The 20,533-nt window shown below is 41.7% G+C and overlaps 1 protein-coding gene across 2 annotated transcripts in view; it reads right to left on the bottom strand.

The window, feature by feature from the left end:
• Positions 1-20,533, bottom strand: part of LOC137657853 (uncharacterized) — a 56,260-nt gene that overhangs the window by 32,707 nt on the left and 3,020 nt on the right. For both annotated transcript variants that reach the window (XM_068392450.1, XM_068392449.1), the window contains exons 2-6: positions 16,577-17,631; positions 16,057-16,293; positions 13,785-13,955; positions 12,129-12,232; positions 1,470-1,628 (exon numbers count right to left, since the gene is read on the bottom strand). In XM_068392450.1, coding sequence (XP_068248551.1) covers positions 1,470-1,628; positions 12,129-12,232; positions 13,785-13,955; positions 16,057-16,293; positions 16,577-17,615 — 1,710 coding nt within the window. In that variant the 5' untranslated portion in view covers positions 17,616-17,631. The remainder of the gene's footprint in view (positions 1-1,469; positions 1,629-12,128; positions 12,233-13,784; positions 13,956-16,056; positions 16,294-16,576; positions 17,632-20,533) is intronic.

The raw sequence follows: 20,533 nt of genomic DNA, 5'->3' as shown, positions 1-20,533 counted from the left end.
AAGAGAGAAGTCTTCCCAGGAAGGGTTTCTGTACCAGAGCGGCCACTAAGGAAAGGGAGGACACTCCCTAACCTAAGATCAGGCAGATCAGCTAAAACGGTGCAAGAGTACAGTTTCAGCATGGAACAGAGAAACCTTCCTAACCTAACCTAGAGCAGGGCTAAAAGTCCTGAACTAGGAAAGGAAGAAGACATATCGCTATCGCAGGAAAGTCATAGACTATCCTAGCCATAGAGGTAGGGCTAGCCTAACCTCACTCTCGGACGCAACCCTAAAGGGGGTTCATTCCTTTAGGGAGGACAGAGAGGCGATATATACTCTATTAGACAATTGATCCCTTTACTCAGAAAAGGAATCAAGGCTAAATAGAGGGAATGCCAAGGCAGGGGATGAAGGAAGCATATAGGGGTCCTATCATTAGGTTAGGCTAGAAAGAATCACTGACTAGCCTATCCCCTATATGGTCCCTGAAGGCGAAAACATTTGCATCACTGTCAAAAGTATTGTAAAATAATGCCACTATCTTCATAACTTAGCCTAGGATCACTAATAAATCATGCATGAACACTTGTATGTAGGCTCCTGGCCTGGGGGCTATAGTAGCCGACTGGTATGAGGTCAATCGATGACCGATAAAAAGCGTCTAAACATGATATAAAAGTTCCTAGCTATGAAGACTAAATAAACTAATGTAATCGATTAGTATATAATGCCGGAAATGTTGTTGTGGCTAACTAAATAAGACATGCATAACAACAACGACGCCATAAAATGGCGGGTCCGGTAGAGGCACAGCTCTGCCACAAAACAGCAATTATCTCGAAAAGTAATATTTACTTTACGGCCAGAGCTTAATTAAACAATACTGGAACCTTGTACTCAACTTTCCAGAAGAAGGCGAGGCTGAAGGTAACGACATAGCGAAGATGCAAAACGATAAAGTTAACACAGGGAAAATCCGTCTAAGTAGGGCAGCTACTAAACAAAGGATGAAGACGGGCGTGACGTCATTAGAGCAATGGCGTCCGTTTGTTTACGTCTCGAGTATCAGTAGTAGCCACAAGTGAGATTAGCTGTGGAACGGCTCCCAGCTATTCTCAGTCCTTACACACCGAAGCATTAACTCTGTTCGGGGTGAAGATAGCTATGTGGCGCGTTCAGACATGCGCGTCCCCTGTTGTATTACGATGTCTTAAAGGGAAACCTTTGAGATACTCGCTCCAGAAGTTAGAATTCTGTGATAACCTGTGGTTAAATTCTCTGGGAATATCTTAGTAGTCTTATACCCAAGGAAGCTACCAAAAAGGAACCTTCCATCAGGACGCCATGGCTTGAGCCCAAAAAACAACTTACTTTTAGCAATTTCAAGCTTCTGTTACATCATGAAAATAATAACCAATAAACAACTTACTTTTAGCAATTTCAAGCTTCTGTTACATCATGAAAATAATAACCAATAAACAACTTACTTTTAGCAATTTCAGTTCCTCAATTATTCTTGGTAAATCTGCCTGAGTTAGAAGGTAATAAGGAGCTGTATTCCAGGTGTGCAAGAGAGGAGCTGATCGAAGCTGGATCCACAATAGAGTTGCAGTAACAACAGCTCCCAGTCTGAGCAAGAGGCCATCCTGTAATGGTAGGGGAAGTACAGTATATATATCATACCGTATATACTCGTGTAATGTTCGACTTCGTGTAATGTTCGACCCCCCTATTTTGCCTTCAAAATCATGAATTCATCATATACCTCATGTAATGTTCGAGTCTTGATTTTGGCAGTAGGCTAGAGGTCTTTTATCTCCAGCATTCCATAATTACCAACAAAGTAAAGGTTATGCCTAAGTGCAACAAATAAATGTATAAAACAAATCGGTACAACACCTAAATACTAACATTTGTTTACAATAACAATTGAGTACTGTATTCAGCGTACATTTTCTAGCGAACACTTTTGTTGCAAACAGCCGATTATCATCACCGCCTAATAGCTTTCAAAAACAATCAAACACTACAAGTAGCGAACAAAATTAGTTCATCGTTTTGAGTAACAAATTACCATTACCGGTAATTGCTGGTAATTACGGTGATTATAATTACCCGTTATGCTAATCATTTTTTTTCCTCACAATATATATGAATAAGAATTTACTCATAACCCATCAAGATGTCTACCAAGAAATATAAAAAATTTACTGCAAAATTCAAGCTTCAAGTTATTGCACCCGCTGTCCGCTGAAACGACAAATAACGTTCAAGCCGTAAAAATGTTTGGAGTTACCGAAACTAGCGTTCAAACTTGGAGAAAAAAAAATGTGGATTCAATTAAGAAAATTTTTTGCGGTTTATTGTTAATATCAATTAATATACCATACCAAGTAAAATAAAATGAGCCTAATTTTTTCATTAACCATATCACGTTATAACATACGCAACCCGACAGTTTGCTAGCTTCATACCTGCTGCGTTATGGTAAAGTCATTACTCGTAGCGGAAAAAAACTATTTATGATGGTTTATGAAATAAAATACATGCTAATAATATGCCTGGTGTTAAATGAACATGATTAGTACTGTATATATAGGCCTAGCCTATGTTTACCTACCGGTAGGGAACCTTATATACGTGTAAGCATAGCCTACGATTACCTACCGGTAGGTAGCATAGCCTAGGGTAATGTTCCCGTAGGCCTAGCTTACGTTTACCTACCGGTAGGCCAGAAATTTTTACTTTTTAAAATATATATCTCGTGTAATGTTCGACCCTTACTTTTTAAACTGAAAAATAGGCCTTCAAAAATCGAACATTACACGAGTATATACGGTATATTTTTCTAATCATTATACACAGGGCAAATTCCTAAGAGATTGAGTACACGTATATCAGCCAGGCTATACTTACGTCAGAGTTACATTCCTGAACCAACTGGCTGGTTTATAACCCGGGATTACAACGTTCAGTCTGAATAGAAGAGCAGAGATAAGGATTCTTAAATCCCGTGACCCATTACTGAATGACCTAATGACTCACGGCCTTTTGAAAGCATTCTAAATGTTAAAGATGCTGTGTGAGCAAAGATCTGGCAGTAATTTTAGTCTTTCGGAAGCATTTTAAACGTTATAGATGCTGTGTAAGCAAAGATCTGGCAGTAATTTCAGTTTCCTGGAAGAGTTTTAAACATTATAGATGCTGTGTAAGCAAAGATCTGGCAGTAATTTCAGTTTCCTGGAAGCGTTTTAAGCATTATAGATGCTGTGTAAGCAAAGATCTGGCAGTAATTTTAGTTTCCTGGAAGCGTTTTAAACATTTCAATGTTCAGTCTGAATAGAAGAGCAGAGATAAGCATCCTTAAATCCTGTGACCCATGGTTGAATTACCTAATGCCTCACGGCCTAGATTTTTTCGTACAAGAGGAGTGTCTTCAATGGGAAAAAAGTTTCTTTTATAGGACTGTTACACTCCCCCTTGAAAGGAATGTTGAGATTTTACACTCTTACTCTCAGTAAAATGACTACCCATCACTAGTCTGCTTACCTGCATATGTGTCCATTCCAGCTCCAAAATATTTCACCAGCTGATCAAAAGAAAGGGAAAGAAGAAATGGGGCCAGTCATCTTCACTCTTGAACCTAAAGTCCTACTGTGAATGCTATCTTAGACATAATGCTTCCATGCCCTGAAAAGGAGCAGCTCAGCCACCACACCACCTATTAAGAATGTATCCAGGGATCTGTGTGAGCAAGCCCAAAAATAGTGTGACATGTAAGTGGTCTGTCTCTTCCAGACACCAACCTTCAAGAATTGGGCAAGTGAGCGATTCTTTATGGTGACTTAAATAGCACCAAAACCTCTGGCTTCACAAGCTCTAGGAGGATGCAAGGCAGATGTGTTGGCACCTTGTTCTTTGTAGGCTCTTGTTATAACTTTATGAAGCCAGAAAGAAATGGTGTTTCTAGAGATTTTCTTCTTTGTCCTTACTGTCCTAAGGAAAAGATTCTGCAAGTGTGATTTCTATGATTTTGTTCATTTTATGTAAAGCCTCACTGCCCTTACAGGACATAGAAGCAGGTTGTCAGGGTTACCAGTAGTTTCCTGCAGCAGGCCCTAGGGAATCGGTAACATGGTAGGGCTCAGCAGGTTCGAGGAAAACAAGATGTGCCCTCTTTGGTGGCGATGGCTTTTCGCGAGAATGTATGGAGCCTATCATAGACGAGGACCGTTTGTCCTTTCTTTTCGAGGTGATGACCTTCTTTCCCCGAACTCTCTCTCCCCTAGAGAAGGGAGAGATGAGGGGTCACGGTACAGAACGTCTGGCTGGACAAGGGTCCAACTCATCTACAGACTCGGGATCGAGAAATGATTGTTGTGGTAGCTCTTTAGTCGATTTCTCAGATGCCTCCCAGATCGAACTCGACCCTCTTTGATTCTATGAGGTTCCTGTTTTCTATGTGAAAGACCCTCTATGTTCTTACATGTTTTTGGGACTGGCAATTTCTGCCCAGAATTTGGGATGAGATGCCTCAAGGAAGAAACAGAAGCGCTTTTCACTGACATAGTATGCCGAGACCTTCAGAGACAAACTCCTTGTCTCCTTGTCAGAGAAGTCAATGCTCCTATGCGGCGAAGAGGGCAATGGCGCGGCATGGCACTTCTCATCCAAATTACGGAGAGCTTCAGCCAGAGCTAGCTCAATGGCTGGTGTATCCAAAATTGGCGATCAGAGATTAGTCTTGAAACGTAGGTCTCCCTTCTTCTAAGGGAAGCAGGGGAGTCTACCACCTTGGACGAATGCTCTCGAGTACGAAGGTCACCGAGAGACAATCGAAGAAGATCAAGAGCAGCGAGATTCGGTAAGCAGAAGGCGGGATCTCACTGATGAAGCCGTAGACGAATGATCACGCTTGGCTTTCTTCTTCCTAAGTTGAAATCTTGCGCACTGGGAGGATGCTCACTCCCTTCACATATAACAGGGATCTGAAGTCAAGCAGTGCATCTGCACATCAGACACAAAAAGTTAGGATCAACCTCAACATTACTCGTGAAGGTTCCACAATAACGAACCAGCAATCATGGACATGTCCTCATCTTACCAGATTCTATCACACTCACATTGTAATGAGAAAAAAGAATACTACAAAGCAGGATGGTTAGAGAGTGCTGCGAACAACGTCTGTTCAGTAAAATCTCAATGAAGGTACAGCTCACTAGCAGCCAGGCATACAGTGATACTGGGCAGCAGTTGCCAGAACCTCGATAATTCTTCCTTGGCTGTTACCTGCTGTCGCCAGAATCTACCTCTACTAAAGGACAAGGGTTTAATTTGCGTAGGAACAAAATTGTAACTAATACAGTATTTCTAAAAAATGTTATTTTTATTAGTAAAATAAATTTTTGAATATACTTACCCGATAATCATGTAGCTGTCAACTCCGTTGCCCGACAGAATTCTACGGGAGGGATACGCCAGCTATCACAATACTAGAAGGGGGTGTACTCACCAGCGCCACCTGTGGCCAGGTACTACAGTACTTCTTGTTGACACCTCCTCAATTTTTCCTCGGTCCACTGGTTCTCTATGGGGAGGAAGGGAGGGTCAATTAAATCATGATTATCGGGTAAGTATATTCAAAAATTTATTTTACTAATAAAAATAACATTTTTCAATATTAAACTTACCCGATAATCATGTAGCTGATTCACACCCAGGGGGGTGGGTGAAAACCAGTGTACAAGATTAAAGGATAGCTAAGTATCCCGTATTTCATATAATCAGTTATCTCAAAATAACAATGAAATAATAAGTACCTGGTAAGGAAGTCGACTTGAACCGTTACTCTGCCTTTTTTAAGTTCGTCTTCCTTACTGAGCGCAGCGTTCCTCTTAGGAGGCTGAATCAACTCTAAGGTGCTAAAGTATATAGGGCTGCAACCCCTACTAAAGGACCTCTACACAACCTCTAACCCAGGCGCTTCTCAAGAATGAATTGACCACCCGCCAAATCAAAAGGATGCGGAAGGCTTCTTAGCCTACCGTAACAACCATAAAAACAACAATAAAAGCATTCAAGAGAAAGGTTAAAAAAGGTTATGGGATTAAGGGAATGTAGTGGCTGAGCCCTCACCTACTACTGCACTCGCTGCTACGAATGGTCCCAGGGTGTAGCAGTTCTCGTAAAGAGACTGGACATCTTTAAGATAAAATGATGCAAACACTGACTTGCTCCTCCAATAGGTTGCATCCATTATGCTCTGCAGAGAACGGTTTTTATTAAAGGCCATCGAAGTAGCTACGGCTCTCACTTCGTGGGTCCTTACCTTCAGCAAAGCAAGGTCTTCCTCCTTCAAGTGAGAATGGGCTTCTCTAATCAGAAGCCTTATATAATACGAAACCCCGTTTTTGGACATGGGCCTCGAAGGTTTCTTGATTGCACACCATAAGGCTTCTGACTGTCCTCGAATAGGTTTTGACCTATTAAGATAATATTTCAGAGCTCTGACAGGGCAAAGAACTCTTTCTAGCTCGTTACCTACCATGTTGGAGAGGCTAGGAATTTCAAACGATCTAGGCCAAGGACGTGAAGGAAGTTCATTCTTAGCTAAGAATCCGAGCTGTAAAGAACATGTTGCAGATTCGGATGTGAACCCAATGTTCTTGCTGAAGGCATGAACCTCACTGACTCTTTTAGCTGTTGCAAGGCAGACGAGAAAAAGAGTCTTGAGGGTAAGGTCCTTGAAGGAAGCTGACTGGAGAGGTTCGAACCTAGGTGACATAAGGAACCTTAAGACTACGTCTAGATTCCAGCCTGGAGTGGGTAGACGACGTTCTTTAGAAGTCTCAAAAGACTTAAGGATGTCTTGAAGGTCCTTGTTGGAAGAAAGGTCCAAACCTCTGTGGCGGAGAACTGAAGCCAACATACTCCTGTACCCTTTAATCGTAGGAGCTGAAAGGGATCTCTCATTCCTAAGATGTAATAGGAAGTCAGCTATTTGGGTCACAGAGGTATTGGTAGAGGAAACTGCATTGGCTCTACACCAGCTCCGGAAGACTTCCCACTTGGATTGGTAGACTCTACGAGTGGATACCCTCCTTGCTCTGGCAATCGCACTGGCTGCCTCCTTCGAAAAGCCTCTAGCTCTAGCGAATCTTTCGACAGTCTGAAGGCAGTCAGCCGAAGAGCGTGGAGGTTTGGGTGCAACCTGTCTACGTGAGGTTGACGTAGAAGGTCCACTCTTAGAGGGAGAGTCCTGGGGACGTCGACCAGCCATTGTAGTACCTCTGTGAACCATTCTCTTGCAGGCCAAAGGGGAGCAACCAGCGTCAGCCGTGTCCCTTCGTGCGAGATGAACTTCTGAAGGACTTTGTTTATGATCTTGAACGGTGGGAATGCGTAAAGGTCGAGATGGGACCAGTTCAGCAGAAAAGCATCCACATGAACTGCTGCTGGGTCTGGAACTGGGGAACAGTACAAAGGAAGTCTCTTGGTCATGGAGGTGGCAAACAGATCTATTGTCGGCTGACCCCACAAGGTCCAAAGTCTGTTGCACACGCTCTTGTGGAGGGTCCATTCCGTGGGGATGACCTGATCCCTTCTGCTTAGGCGATCTGCTGAGACGTTCATGTTGCCCTGAATGAACCTCGTAACTAGGGTGAGGTTTAGACCTCTTGACCAAATGAGGAGGTCCCTTGCTATCTCGTATAGGCTCCTCGAATGGGTCCCTCCTTGCTTGGAGATGTAAGCCAAGGCTGTGGTGTTGTCGGAGTTCACCTCCACCACCTTGCCTAGCAGGAGGGACTTGAAGTTCAATAGGGCTAAATGAACTGCTAGTAGCTCCTTGCAGTTGATGTGGAGCGTTTCCTGTTCCTCGTTCCACGTTCCCGAGCACTCCTGTCCGTTCAAGGTCGCGCCCCAGCCCGAGTCCGATGCATCCGAGAAGAGATGAAGATTGGGGGTCTGAATCGCCAACGATAGGCCCTCCCTGAGAAGGAGATTGGTCTTCCACCACAAGAGAGTGGTCTTCATCTCTTTGGTGACTGGGATAGAGACTGCTTCGAGAGTCAAACCCTTGTCCCAATGAGCTGCTAGATGGAATTGAAGAGGGCGGAGGTGGAGTCTCCCTAGCTCGACGAACAGGGCCAACGATGAAAGGGTCCCTGTGAGACTCATCCACTGTCTCACCGAGCAACTGCTCCTCTTCAGCATGCTCAGGATGCAATCTAGGGCTTGGTTTATCCTTGGGGCCGATGGAAAAGCCCGAAAATCCTGACTCCGAATCTCCATTCCCAGGTACACAATAGATTGGGAGGGAATGAGCTGGGACTTTTCTAGATTGACTAACAGACCCAGTTCTTTGATCAAGTCCAAAGTCCAGTTGAGACTCTCCAGACAGCGACGACTCGTGGAGGCTCTCAACAGCCAGTCATCTAAATAAAGGGAGGCTCTGATGTCCGATAAGTGGAGGAATTTTGCTATATTCCTCATCAGATGCGTAAACACCATAGGAGCTGTGCTTAGGCCAAAACACAGGGCTTGGAATTGGTAGACAACCTTTCCAAAAACGAATCTCAGGAAAGGTTGGGAGTCTGGATGAATAGGAACGTGAAAGTAAGCATCTTTCAGGTCCAACGAGACCATCCAGTCCTCCTGCCTGACCGCTGCTAGGACCGACTTCGTCGTCTCCATCGTGAACGTCTGCTTGGTGACATAAGCATTGAGCGCGCTGACGTCCAGCACCGGTCTCCAACCTCCTGTCTTCTTGGCCACCAGAAAGAGACGGTTGTAGAAGCCCGGGGATTGATGGTCCCGGACTATAACCACTGCCTTCTTCTGTAACAGGAGCGACACCTCCTGGTGCAACGCTAGCCTCTTGTCCTTTTCCTTGTAGTTGGGAGAGAGGTTGATGGGAGATGTGGTCAGAGGGGGTTTGCGGCAGAATGGTATCCTGTAACCCTCCCTCAGCCAACTGACAGACTGGGCGTCTGCACCTCTCTTTTCCCAGGCTTGCCAGAAGATCTTGAGTCTGGCTCCTACTGCTGTCTGGAGAGGATGAGAGTCAGTTTTTGCCTTTAGAAGCCTTGGAACCTTTCCTAGACTTGCTCCTGGAAGAGTCTGGACGGGAGCTTCCTCGGCTGGGGGCTCTACCACGAAAGGGCGGAATAAACCTCGTAGCAGGAGTATCAGCCACTGGGGTGCGATAAGTCCTGGGGACTGAGGTAGAAACCTTAGTCTTACGAGCTGATGAGGCCACAAGATCATGGATGTCCTTTTGTATCAGGGCCGCAGACAAGTCCTTAACAAGCTCTTCGGGAAACAGGAACTTAGAGAGCGGAGCGAAAAGGAGTTGAGACCTTTGACAAGGTGTGATGCTGGAGGAAAGGAAGGTACAAAGCTGCTCCCTTTTCTTAAGCACTCCTGACACAAACATTGAAGCAAGCTCGCCAGATCCATCCCTAATAGCTTTATCCATGCAGGACATTAAGAGCATGGCTGAGTCCTTGTCCGCAGGGGAGGTCTTCTTGCTAAGGGCCCCCAGGCACCAGTCTAGGAAATTGAACATCTCAAAGGCTCGAAATACACCCTTTAGGAAGTGATCTAGATCGGAGAAGGTCTAGCAAACCTTAGAGCGCCTCATTGCTGTTCTACGAGGAGAGTCTACCAAACTTGAGAAGTCAGCCTGGGCAGAGGCAGGTACTCCCAAGCCTGGTTCCTCTCCTGTGGCATACCAAACGCCCGCTTTAGAAGTGAGCTTAGTCGGAGGAAACATAAAGGAAGTCTTTCCTAGTTGCTGCTTAGACTGCAACCACTCCCCTAAAATTCTTAACGCTCTCTTAGAGGACCTTGCAAAGACGAGCTTAGTATAAGTTGACTTGGCTGGCTGCATGCCCAGCGAAAACTCAGATGGCGGAGAGCGGGGGGTAGCAGAGACAAAATGGTCTGGGTATACCTCTCTGAAAAGAGCCAAGACCTTACGAAAGTCAATAGGAGGCGGAGAAGACTTGGATTCATCCACGTCTGATGAGGGATCCAGGTGTGCAGCCTCATCATCAGAAACCTCATCACCAGAGTGTAGCGAAGTGAGAGGTAAGGTATGCTGAACAGCAGAATCTGCACGAGCGGGAGCAAAAACGCTTGTGGTTTCATCCTCAAGTCTCTGTTGAGGCAACACCTGAGGCTCAGGCTGCAAAGGCTGGTCAAAAGGAGTAGCAGAAGGTAGGCGCATGGGTGGAGGAGGCTGACTCCTGGCATGAGTGTCTTGACTCAAGAGTTGCGCTTGCTGTAAGGTTGGTGGATGCGCAGTAGCAGGTTCCTGAGGAACGAGTTGAGGTTCCTGAGGTGTGAGCTGCGAGCGTTGAGGTAGTGGCTGCGCAGAACGCAGTAATTGTCTCGCGAGTTGAGGTTCCTGAGGCGCAAGGCTAAGGTGTTGAGGCTCTCGCCTTGAGGAGGGTTGAAGTCGCTGCAGCGAGAGCTGAGGAGTCTGCCTCATGGATGGGAGAGGTTGTTGTACCTCAAGAGAGTGTTGCCTCACTGGTGGAACCGCAAGTGGAAGCGGAGGAAGTAAGGTATAAGCTTCCTGTTCCCATTGCTGAGGTTGCCTTAAGGAAGGCGGAGGTAGCTGCACACCGATGGAAACTGGCAACTCAGTACGTGGAGAGGTATCCTGAGGAGCCTCAACATCGTACGCCTGGCATACAGGACTGCGGTTAGGCGGAGCGATCGCAGGAGGAGGTGTAACCTTCTCAGCCTGACACTCACGCATCAAGACCGCAAGTTGTGACTGCATGGACTGCAGTAGAGTCAACTTGGGGTCGGCAGACACTAAGGTCTGCTGAGGCAAAGCCTTAACAGAAGAGATCTGTTGCGGCAGCACCTTACTCCTCTTAGGAGGTGTGCATTCAACTGATGACTGCGGCGAGTCAGAGCTGATCCACTGACTGCAGCCAGGTTGTAGAGCTCTTGAGGTCTGGACTCTGCGTTTGAGAGGTCTTGAGACCTGAGTCCAACGTTTCCTCCCTGACAATTCTTCAGCAGACGAGTAAAAGACGGGCTCAATCGTCTGCGGGTGGGAGTGACGGTCTCTGGAAGACACGCCCGCAACCACCGAGGATACTTCTGTGCGCCGATCAAGGCCTGCCGAACCCTTTTGCCCTTCGACATTGCTTCTCCCCTGGGCTTGGGAGCTTGCAAGAGGTCCCGGACTGGGAGGACGACTGGCACGCACAGAAGTACCCTCACGCACCACACTGACACTGACACTAGCACTTGGCACTGCACTGACACTAGCACTCGTCACAGCACTGGCACTATTACCACCCACTGCACTCTTGACCTTAAGTTCCTTGACTTCGGCCATAAGAGACTTATGATCACTAACCACCGACTCCACTTTGTCACCTAAAGCCTGAATGGCACGCAAAACAACAGACATATCAGGTTGAGGGCAAATAGTAGGTTCGGGGGTAGCCACTACAGGGGGAGGAAAAGGTAGGGGATCATGAGGTGAGGAAAAAAGTGAAGAGCGAGAAGAACTCCTCCCAACTCTCTCTCTCTCTAACTTGGTTGAATACTTAAGAAATCGGACAAAATCAAGTTCCGAAAGTCCGGCGCATTCCTCACATCGTTCTTCCAACTGACAGGGTCTTTCCCTACAGTCAGAACAAGCGGTGTGAGGATCTACCGAGGCCTTCGGAATACGCCTATTACAAGACCTACATCGTCTATGGGGTGGGGCTTGTGAAATGTCAGACATCTTGAATCAAAGAGTTAGCCAAGTGGGGATTCCAAATCAAGCAAAAAGATCGTTAACCATTAATCAGAACTAAATAATAGCTATCTAAGCTAATATAGAAGTTTTCCAGTAAAGCGACAGCCGAAATCTGAGAGAAATACTTCACCAAAAGCCGTGAAAATACTCCAAGATCATAAGCGTATCCCAGAACGTCTTGCCGGAAGCACGACAGAGGAAAAATTGAGGAGGTGTCAACAAGAAGTACTGTAGTACCTGGCCACAGGTACACCCCCTTCTAGTATTGTGATAGCTGGCGTATCCCTCCCGTAGAATTCTGTCGGGCAACGGAGTTGACAGCTACATGATTATCGGGTAAGTTTAATATTGAAAATTATGATTTTCGACTTACCTCATCTCCAACTGGCCAATCCTTAGGTTCCTTCTCAACTTCTGCTCTTTCAATATCATTAATCTCCCAAACAAGTAACTGTATAACATCACCAATACAATCACCTGAAAAGTGAAGTAATTTTTGTTAAAAACAAGGGCAAGAACTTCAATAATTCTCATATGGAACAACAGTAAAAGGAAGATTATTAACAAATGAGAGTATAAGGAAGAATATACACAAACCAAGAATAATTTCCATAAGGAAAAGCACTGAAGCAGTCACAGAGAGCATTTGAACAAACATTAAAAGCCGTGAATGAGCCTTTAATATGATTTCCATTATTCTCATTCTGAAATGATAGATCTATAAGGACTGTATCAAGAGGAAGAATAAGAAAATAAGGATAAAAGGGCACAAATAAAGACCTAGACTAGACGAGAGGCTGAGATTGTATAAGACAGATGAGAATGAATAGAACTATTTCACATTTGACCAAAATGAGAAAATCCTGACATAAAAATGATAACAATAATATGTTCATTTATTGTTGTTTATAAATGAATAAAGGATACTAAACTTTAAAACTAGGTTTTAGAAAATAATTTGTTGGACATTGCCTTAAAACTACACCCTTGAAATACAGGACCCACTTTTATGTTCTCTTAAGCTTTACACCGTTGATCAATCTTTTCTCTCTTCTGGTACATAAAACACCTCCGTAAATATCTTGATGAATTTTTAAGCCTATAAATTCAGCATATTTATCAATTTTTAAATTGAACACTTCAACAGTGTAATAGTTCTAAAAATTAAATTAATAAAAAACATGCAATACTATACTTCTCTCAATTGATATAAAAAAAACAGATGGTGAACAAAGGGTTTCCATAAGAGAGCCATTAGAAAATTGGTAATGAAAAATATCAGAAACCAAGCGGCAGTACCTCAAGGTTAAACTGAGCCTCACCATAATTAATTTTTTCAATGTCACATCTTCAATGTATGAAGTTAGATGTGAAATGAATACTCTACATTATCTTATTTCTCTTCTACATTTTCTGACTAATTTTCCACTTGGTCTATCAATTCATCTATGACCCTTTTCAATAATTTTCTGAGCCTTGGCACTGGTTTTCATCTTTCCAGGCTGGTGTTCTTCACCCAGTCACATCACATATCCAAACTAACCAAAGCTTTAAGTTCTCACACAAACTGTTCCTATTTTATTACAGATCTTAACCCTTTTACCCCCACAGGACGTACTGGTACGTTTCACAAAACACATCCCTTTACCCCCATGGACGTACCGGTACATCCTTGTAAAATACTGCTATTTACAATTTTTTTTTTTTTTTATAATTTTTTTGAGAAATTTCAGGCATTTTCCAAGAGAATGAGACCAACCTGACCTCTCTATGATAAAAATTAAGGCTGTTAGAGCAATTTGAAAAATATATACTGCAAAATGTGCTTGAATAAAAAATAACCAGTGGGGGTTAAGGGATGGAAAATTCCAAATAGCCTGGGGGTAAAAGGGTTAATCAATATCTCAAGACTCTCATGACGGTAAAGTCTAAAGATGTTTGTACAGCACTGTACCCTCATAGCAAGAGCAAACAATGCTTCACTTGCTGGAAAAAACTAAATGGTTTTGCAATCCTACAAAACACTAACCTCCAACAGTAGAAAAGTTCCCATCTGGCAGTTCACAGGGTATGGGGTTTGAGCGACCATACGAGCCTATGCCTCTTACCATATTTTTGTCAACGAACGAGGTTGTTGCTAAGTGTCTGCATTCATCTACAACACTTTCACAGCTGGCATAGCAGCATTCTGGTATTAACCCTGGAAAAAATATAAAAATTATTTTGAGTACATAAATTGTAGTCCCTTAATAAAAGTACAGTGAAATTCATGAGATAAACTGAGATAAATTATTTTGAGTATATAAATTGTAGTCCCTTAATAAAAGTACACTGAAATTCATGAGATAAAATGGTCATGTTAACCTGTACAGTACAGTAATGCCTAAAACCACAAAATTAATTCATTCTGGAGTGGCTTTCATTTCATGAATATTTCATATTGAGTCACATTTCACATGAAAATTGCCTAATTCATTCCAAACCCTACAAAACACCACATTAAATTTCATAATAAAGCTACAGTATAGCCACAATGAAATACTGTACAGCCAAATACATTTGAACCATTTAATATACCTAAACTAACTGTAGTACCTGTAAATTAAGTAGTTATTACAACATAATGTAGTAATCAATGGAAAATATTGCACTATGTGAATACAATAACCAGACACAAACTCCTAATTTCCTATTGAAATGAGGTTCCAAACCTAACTTCATAGTCTCTTATCTGACATTTACATCTAAATAGAGCTGTACTAATACTGCACTGCAACAAGGAACTAAAAATAACCCAAAGCAAATCTGCATATTATAAGTATGAATCATACAATCCTGAAGCTGTTACAGAATACTGTAAAGAAGTTTGTTGCCAGCCAATTTCCAAAGATGGAATCAGTAAATTCATCTAATATACTACTCTTTATCCATAGATTTAACATTTAATCCACCCCTATACTGCACGTATTTCTTTCTAGTAAATCTTTTAGGCATTGTGTCATAACACTCTTCATTGTATATGCTAATACTTCATATGGTAAGTATTGTAAATGCTTTTAGACAATAACCTTTTATTTTGAGAAGAGGGAAGTTAAGTCAACTACGTAATTCAAACCCTAATACAGCATGTCAATTTCTTGACCCTGATAACATAAAACCTGAGAATGAGTGTGGTCATGTTTCTATCTCTTCAATAAAGACACATTTTCCCAGAGACCTAAGATAAAACCAAAGTTATGTGGTTAATAGAAAAATTCCTAACAGTCTAAAAGGAATGAAAAGAGATGGCAAGAATATCCATGTTGCAACATAAGTTATGAAGGAAATGAATCAAACTTCTGTGAAACATTTCACATATTTGCCATAGCGCTGAACAAATAAAATGAGAAACAGAATAAAAGTACAAAATTAAAAAAAAGTTGTGAATGTCCACCATTATTCAAGATCACATCAACCTAACTTAAGGAAGGGAGATCAGAGATTGACCTTACAAAGAAAGGAATTATCAAAATCACGGCAGAGAATTGAAACCATATTATCATTTGTTAAATATTTTATAGGAGAGAGCCCATCTAATGCGTTACGTTTCTAAACCTGAGAAATAAAATGTGAGGAAGATTGGGCTTAACCAGAAAGGTAAGAATAGACCCACCTCAAGAAGAAAGGTTAAAGGGCTCATAAAACTGTCATCAAGTTCTCATATCTCTGGAGCCTTCATTTTCTGAACCAAAGGCAGGAGCAAGGCAAATGATGATAATGAACTATCCAAGAAGTGGGGTTACTCACCTACTGAGAACACAATGACTTCTATCTCTCACCTATAAAGCTTTACTGACAGTAATAAAGAATTAGTGAGATGATAATAATTTTGTAAATTGAATGAACACTAAAAGTTTATTTCTTACATGGATTGATGGACCGTGTACAATTCAAAGCACATAAAGAGCAATGCTAATATCACAAATTTTAAGTAATTTGTATTTTTCCTAACAGTACTTACCTCAAACTACTTTCTTAGGAGTATCTGGGATCTCCTCCCAACCGACCAGAGTTTTGTGTAGTTTACCCTAGTCTCGTTTTCTATGAGGGGTAACCTCAGGAGAAGTGATACGCGCCCTGATGTTAACCCCGGGTCGAGAGCATGCTTGCTCAGGTCTCGACCTCCAGTAAGTTATTTGACTGAATAACTATTAATAAACCCTAATACAATTCATAAATATAATACAACAAAATATACCTACCATCAAAGAACCGGACAAAATATATCTGACATAGTTTAGTAGGATGCCTGGACAAAATACCTTTTGTGTAGTACTGCTTGAAAATACCAAGCGCCTCAAAAATCTGTAGCGGCGACAACAAGGCCGGAGGTGGAAAAGGAGGTGGTCTGGCATCAGGAGGTATCCATAACATTAATTCTTCTACAAATTCTGAACCCTCTCCCCAAACTCTCTCCACATAATAGGTTTCAATTCTTTGTCTTGCAGCTTTGGTTAAACGCATTTCGCCAGATTTACTTTGCTTCACCATTCCCTTCACTGCAATGAAAAAGAATATTGGATAAACCCTGTCAGGTGTCTGTATACATTGTTTGGAATAGAAATGGAGTTTTTATGATAAAACAAAGTTTTATGAATACTTACCTGGCAGTTATATATACATTCGAAGCTATGTATATATAACTGCCAGGTAAGTTCTATTCATAAAAATATCAAGTGTGCAAAATCTCAAAGCTAAATCAAATTAAAAGTATAACCTTACAGTATGCATAATCTGAGAAAACATTCAAAGAAATGAAAATATTAAATGAACAATACTTACCTAAAACACCTGTAGTTTTTGTGAACTTTTCAACTAAAAGATTTAGTAACTCTGTATTAGCTCTAATAAGATTGTCTACTTTTGAAGAACACACAGGTTTTCGAAGATCTCCTGCTTCATTGGCAGGAAGATAATCAGTGCCAGGAAAGTCTTCTCCAAATTCCATCCTTAACGCTAAGTCTAATTTCTGTTGGTTGAGCTTATTCTCGTCTTCCTCCTTCGCTATCGCATCTTCAAATATATCTCCACGGCCCACTCTTGGTATGCTATTATAATTTATGGGTTTCCAAGGCAACAATGTTCCATTTTCAGAGGGCAATTCAAATTCTAACATTAACGTGTCGGCTATGCACCCAGTAACCTGTGGCGCTCTTTCCCGACCTATAATCTGAAGGATTTTTGAGGCAGTCATTTGCTTTAAACAAGAAAGAGGAGGAACCAAGTTTTCAGGAACAACATGTTTGTACATATCACGATTCTCTTCTTCTTCTTCGTCTTCGTATTCTTCTTCCTCCTCTTGGGGAAGAGGAAGATTTTTCTTCAACTTTATGAGCATTTCATTATAAACTCCAATTGTTTCAAATATACCAGCATCCTGCAGTTCAGTGGAACCTTCACTGAAATTTCCAGCAATAATCCTCAACTGAGCCCGGATGATGCACTCAACGCTATACAGAACAGTATCCCTTTGAACTGTCACCTGAGTATGTCTTTCAGTCACCCGAGAAAACTGAATCTTACAGTATTTGCTACTGTTTTTTGAGAGTTCATTGAACTGATTTTGCATTTCCAAGAAATTTTCTGCATATTCATTCAAACCCTCAATCACCTTCTTAAACGCAACTTCATGCCTTCCCAGGACTTTAGCCCGAATACCTGCCGTTTTAATTTCTCCTCTGAGTTTTGCATGTTCTGCTCGTATGCCGTGATGAATCCTTCTGAGGGCTTTTACCAATACACGAGTTACCTTCTGGAAGTCTGCCCATTCCGTGCAAAACTTCTTACATTCAGTATTCACATCTTCCATCATCTTTCCCATGGAAGTCTACCTTTATCTGAAATAAAAAGTATTTTGAGATACTAAAGTTTAGTACAGGTACTTTGAAATGGCAAACAATGGGGCATTTTTCTGTTAACAAATTCAAATCAATTAAGTGTAACAAGCAAAAATATCAAATCTTAAAATTACTGTAATTTGTACTTTTCCTAGCATAAAAATAAGTCCTTTAACAATGGAGATTATTTCAGTGTGAGCTGGAATCAGTCATTGAAGCTGGATAATGAGCAATTATCCAACTGGTGAGGGTGTGGGGTGAGAAGCCCTGTCCCCTCTAGAAGCCTCTCTTCTGATCCTTCAGCCCAGGACTTAGAGGGGTGGTCGAAGAGGGAAGTTAGATTAAAGGACTCAGGTTTGTTCCTACGTGGCATACAAACCCTCAGCCTTTAATTAGGGAGACTGCTTGGAGGGTTGGAGGTGCCCTGGAACTAAATATGGAAGGTTATAATTCTTCCCTGTGGAAGTGTTTAATGCTTGATTTGTGAAAAAAACAAAGCGAGGACCACTGACACCCTCTATCTGTTTTCCATCAGGATGAAAAACTGATAGGACCTAGGTTGTACCTATGATACTGTACTAGATCAACCTTTCCTAAAAGGGAACGTCAGTTAATCATATACCAAGTACACGATTCAAGGGTTGGCATATGATTCACCCTTCCCCTGATCATTAAGGAAGATATATAGATATACTTCTTTAGATATGAAAAATGGTGCTCTGAAGTTAACCTCACCAGCATCTGGTCCAACTAGCACAAAACAATTTGATAGAAAAATGGAGAAGAGAAAGTTATACTAACTTATACATTCCAAACTTATATATAAACATTACCAAAGACAAGATGCATTTTTGTCCCATGTGGGAATTGGGCTGATTAGACAACAGCTTGACCAGCCATCAAAGGTCCAAGTATTAAGATACTGTATCAAGAGATTTGTGGGTGTACTCTCATAAGTAAAAGCCTTAAAAAGATTGTCTGCCTTTTCACAACGCTGCCCTTATACTTATATGCTTAACCCACTGACAGGTTTCTCCAGAAAGCAAGTGCAGGGCCAATACCCCAGACCTCGTGAGCTTTGGTCCTGTCTTGCACCTTGATTCTCTCGCTAGCCTAGGCGTAAGCTCTATGGATCATTTCACAAAACCAGAAAGAGACAAGTGTTCCTTGAAAACTCTTTCTTGGACACAAGAATATCTCCTCTCAATCACCACCCGACTCCACCTGGAGGGAGGGGATGGAGATAGACTTAAACCTCAGGTCATGCACCAAAGTCTGGCATGAAACTGAAGATCTCTTTCCACCCCTCAGTATGGGTGTCTACATAAGAGATCGTGCAGCTCGCTCACTCTCTTCACCAACACTAGAGTTAGCAGAAAGAGTCTTGAAACTTTCTCAAGGGCTCGAACAGGGTATACATAAGAGCCTTGAGGACCATAGTCATATAACACTCCAAGGGCCTGAGATCCTGGGGTGGGCAAGAATGTTTGAAGCTCCCCATGAGCATAGACAACTCCCAAGAAGTGAAGAGGTCTATATCCTTCAGTCGAAAGTCCATACCTAAGGAAGAGTGATAGCCTTTGACAGCCACGACTGAGAGGAGATTCTCTCAGGAACATGGCAATTCACCATCTGTACTAAACTTGTTCCAACTAGAGAAATACCAAATACTCCTACAAAAACAATCCACTATAGAGTAAAGCAACAAACATAGGAGATAATGTCAACTTGGGCATTGTACTGTAACTTGTAAATTTAATCTATTTTTCTACATACAGTACAGTATAATTAATTCAAAAAATGCTGTTCCAAAATCCAAACATACTGCCCCTCTCTCAGGATTTAAATAAATACTAGTATCGCACCGAAAACTAAAAACTAAAATAACAAACATACCAAATGACTTTCGTGGCAGCTCTCTTATTATCATCTCTATGTAGTACAATACTTTAAAAAGATCAATCTCATTTCTCGACTCTCACAGACCGAGCTTAGAAATGTGAAGGTAAAAATCAGAACTAGAGTGAAGTTTTAAATTATTTTTTTAAATACTCAATATCTTCTCTACCTCCAGCTTCTCCACCATTATGTGGAATTAATATACAGTATCTGCTTAGCTTCCTCCATTTACAGTTATTATTATTATTATTATTACTAGCCAAGCTACAACCCTAGTTGGAAAAGCAAGATGCTATAAGCCCAAGGGCTCCAATAGGGAAAAATAGCCCAGTGAGGAAAGGAAATAAGGAAATAAATAAATGATAAGAACAAATTAACAATAAATTATTCTAAAAACAATAGCAACGCCAAAACAGATATGTCTTATATAAACTATTAACAACGTCAAAAACAGATATGTCATACATAAACTATAAAAAGACTCATGTCAGCCTGGTCAACATAAAAACATTTGCTTCAACTTGGAACTTTTGAAGTTCTACTGATTCAACTACCCGATTAGGAAGATCATTCCACAACTTGGTAACAGCTGGAATAAAACTTATAGAATACTGTGTAGTATTTGAGCCTCATGATGGAGAAGGCCTGGATATTACAATTAACTGCCTGCCTAGTATTACAAACAAGATAGAATTGTCCAGGGAGATCTGAATGTAAAGGATGGTCAGAGTTATGAAAAATCTTATGCAACATGCATAATGAACTAATTGAACGACGGTGCCAAAGATTAATATTTAGATCAGGAATAAGAAATTTAACAGACCGTAAGTTTCTGTCCAACAAATTAAGATGAGAATCAGCAGCTGAACACCAGACAGGAGAACAATACTCAAAACAAAGTAGAATGAAAGAATTAAAACACTTCTTCAGAATAGATTGATCACCGAAAATCTTAAAAGACTTTCTCAATAAGTCAATTTTTTGTGCAATTGAAAAAGACACA

The sequence above is a fragment of the Palaemon carinicauda genome, chromosome 18 (assembly GCF_036898095.1).
Source record: "Palaemon carinicauda isolate YSFRI2023 chromosome 18, ASM3689809v2, whole genome shotgun sequence".
Taxonomy (NCBI): Eukaryota; Metazoa; Arthropoda; class Malacostraca; order Decapoda; family Palaemonidae; genus Palaemon; species Palaemon carinicauda.
This window is presented reverse-complemented; position numbering and strand designations above follow the sequence as displayed.